Source organism: Chenopodium quinoa, unplaced genomic scaffold (genome assembly GCF_001683475.1).
Source record: "Chenopodium quinoa cultivar QQ74 unplaced genomic scaffold, ASM168347v1, whole genome shotgun sequence".
NCBI classification, from domain to species: domain Eukaryota; kingdom Viridiplantae; phylum Streptophyta; class Magnoliopsida; order Caryophyllales; family Amaranthaceae; genus Chenopodium; species Chenopodium quinoa.
Genome location: NW_018744633.1, coordinates 7,027,325 through 7,039,954, shown reverse-complemented (window position 1 = coordinate 7,039,954; position 12,630 = coordinate 7,027,325). Strand labels below are relative to the sequence as shown.

Here is a 12,630-nt window from a genome sequence, read left to right as displayed (position 1 = left end):
TCACATGTAAGGTCCCTTTTAACTTTGTCTCATGTGATTTTTCGGGTTGGAGTGCTTCTTCACTTAATTATGTGAACCAAACACCCCCTTAAACACTTGAAAATTACGGTTCAATAATGAGCACCCCGGGGCATTAGATAAGAGAATAAAAGTGTAAATATTAGAGTAAAATTAACATTAATTACACCGAACGACGCGTGATTTTGTCATGAATTCCTAAATTGATACTATTTCAACCAATATAATTTATCCTTATCTAACGCCCCGGGACGATCGTTAGCAAGATCGTTAATAAAATACTCCGTATTAAAACTGAAAAAAAAAAAACAAAAATAAAATTGGTAGACTTGTCTTGGGTTGTGTAGCTTGGTAGGAATGCGGGTAGGAGGAATATGCCAGCCAATGAATTTATTGGCCACTTCAAAGCCAAATTTTCAACTATATAAAAAAGGTTAAAAGCGAAAAAAGTTCCGATGCCGGGAATCGAACCCGGGTCTCCTGGGTGAAAGCCAGATATCCTAACCGCTGGACGACATCGGATTTGAATGATCATTAATCCTTAAAATTTAATATAACTATTTAATTTTTATATTTATGTATTAAATTGGTTTTTATTTTCACGTCTTGTATTCTCGTTTATTCTTTCGAATGGCCAAAAGGTCGAAAGTCATCAAATCTATAATAAAGAATCTAATCTTATTATAAAATTAACAGTCCACACATCACAACAAAATAATGTGCGTTTTTTTTTTTAATAATAATTTTAGTAATGAACTGCATAATTAGTTGGTCGTTGATAATATTTTTTTTGCTTGAATATTTTATTCTTCAAGTTTTGAGGGGATAGATAAGTGAACTTTAAAAAAATTTATAGATGTAAGTATGTAACTATGTTGTTCTACAGTTCAAGTTTGGTTTTTTATTTTTTATTTTTTTTAGAGGAAAGATAGAGCTTTTTATTTAAAAAATTAAGTCAAGTCCAGTTCTCCATTGGTTAAACAATGGCTTGAAATTAAATTTTTATCTGCTTCTTCATGGTTTTGAGTTATTGATTACTAATATGTCAATTCATATAATTTAATTTGATTGTGTTGTATCAGCTAATTGAAATTAAAATTTTATTCTGCTCCTAACTTGAAGCCTTTACAAATTAATTAAAATATCAAACTCAGCTCCATTTTCATATAGGGGCAAAGACAGGGGGTTTTTGACAAGGGTAGCCCAATAAAGTAATAACTACTAACCTCGGCCCAGTAATTTTTATTTCTAGCTTCGCCTCGCTTTAATTTCACATGCTAATTAGTCTTTTACAATGTCATATATATGTCTTTTCTTCTCCGTCGAATCCAGACATATCTATAGAGAGGGCAAATGGGCAATAGAACATTAGCTTATTATATATGTTGCTTCTTTAGGACACTTCATGCAAACGCACCAAGATATTGTACCTTCTTTAGGAAGTAAATATTTTTTTGGAAAAATTGTCAGGAACTACATGCTTAATAGGGGTATTTGGAAACAACTACCCACTAAAAAATTTTATCAAAAAAACTACCCGCTAAATTTAAAAAGTTTGAGTAGCACTACCCATTTGCATTTTCCGGCGAGAAAGTCCGGCGTGTGGGGCCCACTTTTTCTATTTTTCTTCTGAAAATTTCTAATTGAGAAGTGAGAACAAGTAGGGTGTGCAATTCATAGGTAATTCTTCTGTTTTAATCCATTAATTATGAATTTTGATGTTAGGGTGTAACAATTAGAAAAATTAGGGGTCTTAGAAATTGGGGATAATTTGAAATTGGTTAAATTTGTTGCTTTTAATTCAAATTGGTTATCTTAGGGTTATGAATTAAGGTCCAATTTGTCATTGCATCGTGTCTTTTCAGAGAAAAATTGAAAAAGTGGGCCCATGTGCCGAACATTCTCGTCGGAAAATGCAAATGGGTAGTGCTACTCAAACTTTTTAAATTTAGGGGGTAGTTTTTTTGATAAAATTTTTTAGTGGGTAATTGTTTCCAAATACCTATTAAGCGTGTAATTCTTGACAAATTTTCCTATTTTTTTTATTACTTCAGATTGGTTGGATTATAGTTTTGAGAGAAGACTGACTTAACTTCTTATATCTTTCCTTATTAAAATAAAAAATAATGTCATGTATATGTGACACTTTTTTTTTTATCTTTGAAAAGTTCTCTTAATATAGAACTTCTCTTTATAAAATTAATTTATTACAATGAGATAGTTCAATCAAATTCTTCGACTTGATTATACGTAGTTATATGCAAGTGAATAAAATACCACTAGTAGATATATATTTGAAAATTAATTTCATGATTGAGAGGAAATACCTGTTGGAAATATATTAACTTATTTTAGAATCCGCCATTGCAAAAGTGCTATGGGGATGAGTTTGTACACATCAACTCAAAATAAATAAGGCGAGTTATCTTTCCTAGCTACAATATATGCTACAATATTTCCCCATTGTTGGATATACTATCATCAAAAAAGAAGCCAATCTGATTGAAATTTTCAAATATCCACTAATAAGTATAGGAAAAAAGGAGCATAATCCTTAGCCTCAATCACCTACACAATATTTAATCTCGATCTAAGACATTATAACGTTGCGTCTAGCAAGATTAGCCTCAACATACTCAACTACCCAATGCACATTCATCTTCTTTGTTGCGAAAACAACGAGTTGCCCGTGCATCATCATTTCTTAATGCAACCCCTAAACTCACATATATAAAACCTATTTCACAAGTAAGCATCACAATTGATCTTAACACAAAAATATTTTGTTACAAAAACTAATACGAAATTTCTCATGGGGATTTTTTTAAAAAAAAGGAATCAATGAACAGTAAATTGTAACATCTCTCACCTTTCATTCATATTAGTTTTAGCAACGATTCAAGTTGGCTAGGGGTTATGGCCTTTCTAATGTTGACGAGTTGAACTTGTTTACCTGACGAGATAGGTGTGTTCAACCAAGACCTGTGTGTACCTCGTCCAAAACAAAAATATAATACTAATAAATAAAAGAAAATAAAATAATATTTTCTTGAACTGCATGTATTTTTATAGTATTTTTCCAATGATGTTGTGTAAAAACCACTTGTTTATTAACTATCTATTTCTTTTCATTTCTTTTTCCACTCTGGCTATTACTACATGTGCAACTTAAACACAAAACAGATTGAAAAGAATAAATGGAAAAATAAATGACATTCAACATGATTACAAATTCCATAACTTAAAAATCTCAAAACATAGTAGAAACGTGATGTGTCAATAATGTGAAAATAAATGGTGATTAATATTATTAAACAGAAAAAAAAAAAAAAAACTAAAAGGGAATTTACACAAAGTAATTATATGGGAAAAGTGAAGGGCGGGAAAAAAACCAAACATTTATACAAAAGACGATGAGAGATTAAAATGTCAATGAAGTCAAAACAAATAATGACTAAGCTGAAAAAAATTAGGTACTCCGTAGTACTTAACTATTTACCCAAAAAAACATGAATTTACACAGCAAAAAGTGAAGGAAAAAATAAAAAAATTATACAGAAGAATTCTTAGGGGTGGGGGAGAAAATTAAAGGAGAGTTTAAAAAAAATCATATACACTCTACCTTTATAATAATCACAATTGACGACCATCGATCCGTTCAAAATAAATCATACAATAATGTAGGATTGACTGTTACTCTCATCATCCGATGTGTTGTGATTATTATGATGCACCTTTTTCTTACCACTTTTGATATTTTGTTTATCATTCCCATTGTTAGATCCACAAACAATTGTAAATTCAAAACCATACGCCTTACCAAAGCACCTAAATAATCTCCCGCCTTCTGTTTTTGATCGTCGATGCTTATGTTTGTTCCTTGCACCATCACCGCCTTTTCTTCCTCCGCCGCCACGGTGCAACGACTTTTGCATCTCCATTTTCCATCTCTCAATCTTTGTCACTATTCCGTCCTCACTTTGTTCATCTGCCCATTGCAAAATAGAGCTCCCATCATCATCATTATTAGTAGTTATTATCTCCTTACCACGACCACGACCACGTCCACGGCCACGACCTCTTTGCTTTGGCGGCATGTACAACCCTTTTGTCACAGCCGCCGCCACCACCGACGCTGATGGTCCTACATCAGAGTTACAGATGGATGACCCCCCGCCTATACTTGAACGCAGCCCTTGTCCATGACCCGGGCCTGGTCCCGGGTCATGACCCTTAAAAGGGGACTTAGCAGCACGAGGCTCCTGGTCGGCCATTGCCGCCCAGGAGCGCTCACTCTTTGCACGACGTAAGATGATACTATCTTCTGGATTTGGTTTGTGTGAGATTGTGTAATTCCCCTTGTTGTCCGTGGTCCCAATCCCGGACAATGGCATGCTTCGCCTAGCCCCGTCTAGGACCGAGACAACGACATTAAGGATACCTTGAGGCCGTCCCGAAGGACGACGAATTTGGAGAGCGACTGATCGACGGGTTAGCCCGTTTGGGCTATCTGTTGGGAGTAGGTTCGGCACGGCTACTCGAACGAACCCGACAAGAGTGTCACGTAGCCAAGTTTGGCAGTATATTTCTAACTCAACTGTTGAAGTGTTGGATTCAAGGAACTCTGGTGAGACCCGAAAGATGAACCTATCATTCCATTCGGGGGAGTTATTTCCCTTGTGGTCAACTCGGGTTATTAGTTTTCGGTTCGGGTTAACCCACCCGACAACATAAGTGTTCATTGATCTCGCTACCGTTGCTAGGTCTCGAGCTGAAATAATATTGATTTGTAGTAATTGGATAGATTCTGTCATTGCTTCTTTATTAGATATAATTTGATTTTAACATTCAATTTGAATGATTAAAATGAATGTGACGAAGTTGAATTCTTTGAAAGATTATTGATATTTTTTCCTTACTTTTTCTTTATTTCCCTCTCGTCGTCCTGTTATCAATCTTTTGATTGAAGATCAAAGGACGACGAGATAAGAAATGAAAAGAATTTTTTTAGTGGGGTGTAAAAGAAAGAAAACAAAAAAATCATAGGCAAGAAGATGCAAGACTTTTGTTCTTTGAATTTCATCCTTATTTTTCTCATTATTAGAATTTTTGACTGGATGAAAGTGAAAGAATTTTTTTTTTTATCCCATAATAGGATTCAAATTCTAAAATGGGACAATTTGTACCTAATATCTTACGGATCTTAATTACTTTGGTTAAAAATATGGAATTCAACGTTGTTACATTACGAAGCATATGACAATGCCTATAATTCGACACTTGTAAAAGACTAATAGGTGATATTCCGTTTTAACACATGTTATCATATTGATAATTATAGAAATTATTTTCGTCATATACTATTTACAATAGATTTTTTGCTCTTTATTTATTGTTCTTGCTATTTTTTTTTTATTATTTTTTTTTGCAGTATTATTATTTATTTTTGACAAATTTTCTCTATTAGATTAGCGACGTTATATTTTAAATATTACCCAAAACTCTACCTTAAATCAAATGTAACTTGTACTTAAATAACACAAACGTAAGCAATATGACATGCTTTTAAAAAAAGCAAAACTAGCTTACTTTGCATAAGTTAAAATTTTAGTAAATGGAAGTTTATCCAAACTTGGAAATTATTCTAGTTCTTTTGAGTTTTGACTAACATGAACTTTGCGTCACTAATGCTCCACTCAAAAGATAGTACTAGATATGGGCAGTTATATATTCACTTATTCTAGCTTAGTTCAATTCTATAGTTTAAATACTTATAAAGGTATGTAGCTCATTAAATGTGTACCTAATTAGATATTGTAATCCAAGATTAGTTGTAGGTAGGCAAGAAATATGCATAATTTTGTACCAATTTTCATTAAAGTCTTAAACTACCATGCCAAATCTCCTTAGACTAATATATATACCAAATCTTGTACTTAAGAACCTATTATAACAAAACAAATGATATCCCATGTCTATAATTCTAACAAAATTTACTTTTTATTCATTGATTTTCTTTGTAGTTTTTGTATCATTTGTGAATGGGATCTTAGAAGATCATAAAACCTTGATTTTCCACCGTTGTTCATCTCAAAAGCTCCACGATCCTCATGGGATATATTTGAATGCACGAATGTCACTTTTCGAAAAGCTACGATCTCAATCTTCTCAATCTAAATTTCATAGAACTTTTGTCATGGTTGAGGATCTATCTGAAGCCTCTTTTTCGGGTCAATTTCAATGTCGTCAAGATTTAGATGATCAAGAATGCAACGAGTGCATGAAAACCTTCCAAAATGTTACAAACAGCTTATGTGGTAATACTAGAGTAAGATTTCGTTCATCTATATTTGTCATAATAGTTTTAACATCATTTTTGGTTATCAATTTAATTACTTTGATAATCTATTTAAATTTTATAAATTTAATTACTAAACATATAAGTTATCATAGAGTACCATGCAGAAATATCTACAAATTAATATGCAATTATTATATAGACATATAGTTTTATCCTACCATACATACATACCCTTTGGAAATTGGAATGATTAAAATTAGATTGCCTTTATATATATATATATATATATATATATATATATATATATATATATATATATATATATATATATATATATATATATATATATATATATATATATATAAATAAAGTAACAATGTTTTAATTTACATACAAATTTATGTATGATATTACCTCCGCTTCTTATTGTGTGCAACAAAACTTATTGTGTGCAACAAAAGAATATTTTATATCTCACAAATCATACCCCTTTGCTGCACATAATAAGAAACAGAGGTAGTATAATCTAAATCATTTCAAAGATATAGATTTTTAGCAATTTAAATTATTTTCATGTGTATGAGGCTAATGTTATACTAACATTACTATGAAAATTTCATCCAAAGGTAGTTCCATGGCAGCAAGGATCCAACTCTCAGGGTGCCATGTACAATACGAGGCGGACGGGTATACCGGCATTTTAAGCCTAGATGATGAATTGAATCACAAGAAGTGTGGTGAAAACCAAGCTGTGGTGTCAAGTGGGTATTTTGAGCAAATGAGGAGCAAGGCATTTGAGGTGTTAGAAACCGAGGCGGCCGAAGATGAGGGTAAGAATGGGTTTTACTCCATGAATAACCATGAGGGATTCCATGCCATGGCTCAATGTGAGGCGGGGTTGAATGGATGTGATTGTGCAAAATGTATTGTTGAAGGTGTTGATGTTGTTGAGAAAGAGTGTGTGAATTCAATTTATGGACAAATTTTCTTGGGATTGTGTTACTTGAGCTATGAGTTTAATCCACATGAATTTCATGGGGATGGAGGTAAAATTCATGCAACTTTGCTAGATTTTTTTGTTATTTTAATAAGGCAAAAGCAAATGGGCGCCCCCGAAGCGTTAGATAAAAGAATTAAAGTGCAAATATTAGAGTAAAATTAACATTAATTACACCGAACGACGCGTGATTTTGTCATGAATTCCTAACTTAATACCATTTCAACCAATAAAATTTATCCTTATCTAACGCCCCGGGGCTCTCGTTAGCAAGATCGTTTTAATAAAACAATACGACTGTGCAAAATCTAAGTGAGTCAAACATTATATAGCAGAAGTAATATTGTTCATCATATTGCATTTTTTTAAAAAAAAATTTGTGGCAGGGCAAAATAATGGCCGGAATGGTATTGGGAAAATAGCAGCAATCGCAATCGGAGGAGTGGGCCTTTTGTTCTTTGTGTTTACGTTATTTCGATGCTTAAAGAAGAAAGATGATGGTGAGTATGATATGGTTCACTTACATATTAATATATTCGGTAAACTAATAATTAACAAACTCGCCTACATCATTTTCCTTTTAAAAATACATTTATATCGATCTATCTTAATTACACAATTAGAATAACATCAAATTCATACCTTAAATTAAAATCTAGAGTAGAGTATGGTTATTGTGGATTATGGTTATTAGTTTGGTAAAGTCTTATATTATACTCCGTATGATGATATCCTTCAAAAAGCAAAATTTTATGATCAAATAAACTTCCATCTACATTATTATCCTTTCACAATGCACTGCCAAAACAATAAATATGTACGATAGAAACTAGCAAGATTTTTTTTTTTAAACATAGAAATTAGCAAGCTAATAATAGAGATATGCACACATTTTATCATATCATTTGAAAATTAAATTAACTATGTGTTATTGTTATTTCATGCAGATATATGAAGAACTAATTCATTTCATTGCACAAGGGGAGTGCGAGCTATGCGACTGTTTTGAATTTTTTTATTTTTTTATTTTTTTTTTTAGGTTAAGAAGTTAAGTACCTAAACCAGCAAGGATACGTGCCTTTTTATGACGTTTTCTTTATTATTGTATCACATATTTCATGATGTATATAATAGAGGAATAGATCTTATTATAATAGATTTTAAAGAATGCTTCGCCAATTAGGAGAACAATTGTCTCAAATGAACTTATTCAAGACATATCTAGATATCCTTATTGTAACTTAAATTAATTCTTCGCATTATATGTCCAAAAATTATAGCAAGGACATCTAATTTAGTCATGTAGTTTCTTATTCAAATAATAATAATTATTTGTTTTCTTGACATATGTTTAAATACTTAAAATAAATTATAAAGTAAAAAAGAATTAAGACTTGAAGAAGCTGTAGTTGCAAGATGATGTGTCGAGTGAACTCTATTGAAGTACTGAGACCACTCTCATTCATGGGCAAATAAAAAAATGTCATTATCTCTCTACCCACTTTCTCACTCCTCTTTTCCACTTTTTTTATGGGCATTTTTTTTTCTACAACTTCTCACTAGGGATGGCAATCTAGTCCGGATCCGACCCTACTCCGCCCCGATCCGAGGTAAAATATCCGCTCTGAGTCCGAGAAAAAAGTAATCCGAATTCGACTCCGTTAAAATAATCCGACTCCGAGTCGGAGGAGGGTCGGAGTCGGATCCTACAAAAAATCCGAGAAAAAAATCCGACTCCGACAAATATCCGACTCTGACGGATTATCCGAATCCGACTCCAATAGATAGTGGATTTTTGTGTGGGTCATGGTGGCATTGGGTGTGGGTTGTAAAGGCCCAAATAGCCCAACATCTCAAAGTATATTGAATAATGAAAAAAAAATCGGAGTCGGGTCGGATCGGAGTCAAAGTCGGAGGTCGGATATTGAAGTTGGAGTCGGATGTCGGATTTAACATCCGACTTCCTGTCGGGTCGGAGTCGGATTTAGCATAATCTGCTCCGAGTCCGACCCGTTGCCATCCCTACTTCTCACACATTCATGGGCTAAAGAAAAAACCCACACCACTCTCTCTCCTATTTTTTTCTCTCTCCTAATGCTATGTTTGGATAACTAATTAGAAGGGAAATGGAAGGGAGGGAAATAGGAGGAAGAGGAAGGAAGGGAAAGTGGAGGAAATAATGAGCTCCATTTTCCCTCCAAATCTCTCTAATTTTGAAGGGATGGTCTTTATTAAAGGAGGAGGGAAAATGAATCCCTCCCTCCCCCTCCCCCTCACCCTCCCCTTCTCTCCCCCAACATATTATCCAAACAAGGAAGTTTGTCTCCCTCCCTTTCCCTCCCTTTCCCTTCCCTTCCCTTCCTTTCCTTTCCTTCCATTTTTTGTTATCCAAACATAACCTAAAGTATTACTATCATCACATTATTTATTTTTTTTATCTAATTTTTGCCATTGCTATGGGCATTTGAGGATTTCTCCATAGGCTTTTTTTCTAATGCTCATGAGTGAGAAGCCAAAATTTCATTATTTTCATTAAAATCTCCTCATGGGCAAAAAAAATGCCCATGAGTGAGATTACTCTGAGGTCAATCTTACCTCCTTACAAAAAAAAAAAATGTTACTGCGCAAATGCTTAATTCGCAATGAGCTGACAATATAAAGAAAACATAGAATTTAAAGTATTTACTGGATATTTGGTACGTGGGATTATAGAACGGGAATAGGAATTTATATATGGGCATGGCATGTTCTTTTGTTTGTTTTAACAGAATATGAAATTAAGTTGAACTTCACTTAATTCCCACATTTCAATTACCGCCTTGGGAAAATTGGGGAAGAGAATTAGCCAAATAAAAAAATTATTGACAATAAAGAGAATGAGGACGATCGTTGTAATTGGAAGAGGCCTTCCAAAGGGAGGTTTGATAGGTACTTGTATATACATATTAAGGGGCATTTGAGACATTTCGCATGAAATTTACCCATCTCTCTCCTCCTTTTCTCTCACCCCCACGTGCTGGATTTAAATGTACCACTGGGTGATTAATAGTATCGCTAGATGATCAAATAGTATCACTGAACATTCAGTGGTACTATATATTCATTCAATGGTACTGTATATTCATTTAGTGGTACCAACTACGTATAGAAATAATATCACTACATATTCAATGATATTATATAAGCTTTTAGTGGTACATTTAAAAATTGGTCCCACTTGCCAATCTCTCTCCTCCTTTCTCTCATTCCCATGTGCTTACAATACTTTTTAATATTTTAAGGTTTGATATGTATTTGCAAATACATATCAAACCTTCATTAGTACTTCCTCGTAATTGGAATGTGGGAATGGACCAATAAATTGTCAGTAATGAGAAAGAGGATTTTAGAGGAGAATATTAAGGGTGTGGGCATGTGGCCTTCGCCTAGTTCCTCCATAGGAGACATGATGGACCACTACCAGGTAGGGACTCTCATGCCCAATATCTGGGGGTATATTTGTCATTCAACATATATTGGATAGTAACTTCATTAATAGGAGCAAATTCAAGTTTATCATGTTGAGAAACAAGCCCCGTTTATCAAGGGGCCTTTTAGTACTTTCATCTGAAAAGTTAAGGGCAATACTGACTTTTCCATGGATGACAATCTAACGACGTTAGAAGCCATTAACAAAGCAATTCTCTCTCCTTAATTATTCTATCTCCTAACATAACATTTTCTCTCTCCTTGACTATTCAGAGCATTCATTTCCTCTAAAATCAAAGCACTCATTTCCTGCTAATTTCACTCTCCTCCTTTAATTTCTCTCTTATCCTCTCTCCTGTAATTTCTCTCTCCTCCTATGCCATAGCAGCTCAATTGTTCTACCATACCACTCAACCATTGGAGATGAGCAATTAGTAATGGTAAGTATAATCTAAAAATGGTAAGCTCACTTACATAAAGTATTAATTTTTCATTCCAAGAATGAAGTTCTTAGCTTTCATCTTCCTCAGCTTTAATGGAGAAGGAAACATGCACATACTCTCAAGCATCGATCTTTAATGGAGGACGAAGATAAACCTTACCCTTTAGGGTTAACCATACCCTTATTTTCACCATTTTCTCTTAGGGTTTTTGTTTAATTGGCGGCGCAGCTGCCGGAAATATATATGGTGGTGGAAATGGTGGTTGAGTTGACAAGCTTGTTGACATTGTTGCTATGACCTTCGAGGAGTTATTTTCTCTTTCTTCTGAAAAAGTAACTTCATCAGTTGATGAAGTTGTTCTAAGCGTTAACTATCCGTTACTAAGGGTCCTTCACTGCCAGCTGGATTGGGACCATTAATGTATTATTTAATTGCTTTTCGCAGAAAACTAGGCAAAATAATTACGAGAATGCCATTTGATAAACGTTTGTTGTTTATCAATTTGAGAAACCTGGGCGCGCTCCATTAATAGTTACCACATGAGTTGGCAGTAATAAAAAGTAGTTTCTCTCTCATACTTTTGGAAAAGATACCACCATTGTTTTCAATCTATCATTGCTGCTTTCCTCCATTAACACCACCACCAAAACCAAAGAAAATTACAATTATCATCATCATCATCTTCTTCATCAATTACATGATGGTTTAGATTATTGCACCGCCTTACCACCACCACTATCGGATGTCCAATAACAGTATACAAATCAATAGTAGTAGTATACAATCAACAATAACAATTTATTAATTAACAATAACAGTGCAAACTTAACCTAAACCAAGTTATAAAACGATAACATTTAAATCAAACCCATGAAATTTCCAAAAAAACAGAAAGCGTATAAACCCAGATTCACATATAAATAAAATAACTTTTTAATTATACTAATCAGCCAATAACAGTATACTAATAAAAATAACAGTATACTAATAAAAAATAAGTGTATAACAATTAACAATAACTGTGTAAAATCAATAATAGTTATGACTGCCAAATAATTTCCGTCGTCGATTTCAACCCCAAACATCCAAAACTTAGATGAATAATCATCCTACCTGATTTGTATATTATCTACAAAAGCTTGCAATTCCATGGAAATAGATCAGAGCTTTGCGCTTAATTTCGTTCCACAAGGGAGCTCGACTTTCCCTCGAGATTTTCGATCAATAGCCACCATATTTGGAATCTCCTCCAGATCTCCGCTGGATAACCACTGGCTATAATGCCATTTTTGAGAACTCCATCTAATCCTCTAGTGTTTTTTCATGGAGAAATGGTTTACCCAACTATTTACCCCGATTAAGGTGGATTTCCATATTTAGGTGGAAGTTCTAGCCAAATTCCC

General features: G+C 33.6%; 2 protein-coding genes and 1 non-coding gene across 3 annotated transcripts; 1 reads left to right on the top strand and 2 right to left on the bottom strand.

The window, feature by feature from the left end:
* Nucleotides 1-468: 468 nt before the first annotated feature.
* On the bottom strand, nt 469-540 carry TRNAE-UUC. Its single transcript has one exon. It is a non-coding gene; the product is annotated as a tRNA-Glu (tRNA).
* Nucleotides 541-2,275: 1,735 nt separating this feature from the next.
* Nucleotides 2,276-5,650, bottom strand: LOC110701394. Its single transcript, XM_021879049.1, has 2 exons — nt 2,888-5,650; nt 2,276-2,755 (listed from the first exon to the last, which is right to left on the bottom strand). The coding sequence occupies exon 1, from the start codon at nt 4,830-4,832 to the stop codon at nt 3,687-3,689; it is 1,146 nt and encodes a 381-aa protein (XP_021734741.1). The 5' UTR covers nt 4,833-5,650; the 3' UTR covers nt 2,276-2,755; nt 2,888-3,686.
* A 335-nt stretch (nt 5,651-5,985) lies between these two features.
* Nucleotides 5,986-8,297, top strand: LOC110701393 (cysteine-rich repeat secretory protein 11-like). The gene is made up of 4 exons (XM_021879047.1): nt 5,986-6,335; nt 6,946-7,365; nt 7,703-7,816; nt 8,264-8,297. The coding sequence occupies exons 1-4, from the start codon at nt 5,990-5,992 to the stop codon at nt 8,269-8,271; spliced, it is 888 nt and encodes a 295-aa protein (XP_021734739.1). The 5' UTR covers nt 5,986-5,989; the 3' UTR covers nt 8,272-8,297.
* Nucleotides 8,298-12,630: the final 4,333 nt, after the last annotated feature.

Coding starts and splice junctions, on each gene's coding strand:
- LOC110701394 (XM_021879049.1), bottom strand. CDS start 4,832: ATGACAGAATCTATCCAATTACTACAAATCAATATTATTTCAGCTCGA.
- LOC110701393 (XM_021879047.1), top strand. CDS start 5,990: ATGTCTATAATTCTAACAAAATTTACTTTTTATTCATTGATTTTCTTT. Junction 6,336..6,945: donor TGTTACAAACAGCTTATGTG/GTAATACTAGAG, acceptor TTTCATCCAAAG/GTAGTTCCATGGCAGCAAGG. Junction 7,366..7,702: donor TGAATTTCATGGGGATGGAG/GTAAAATTCATG, acceptor AATTTGTGGCAG/GGCAAAATAATGGCCGGAAT.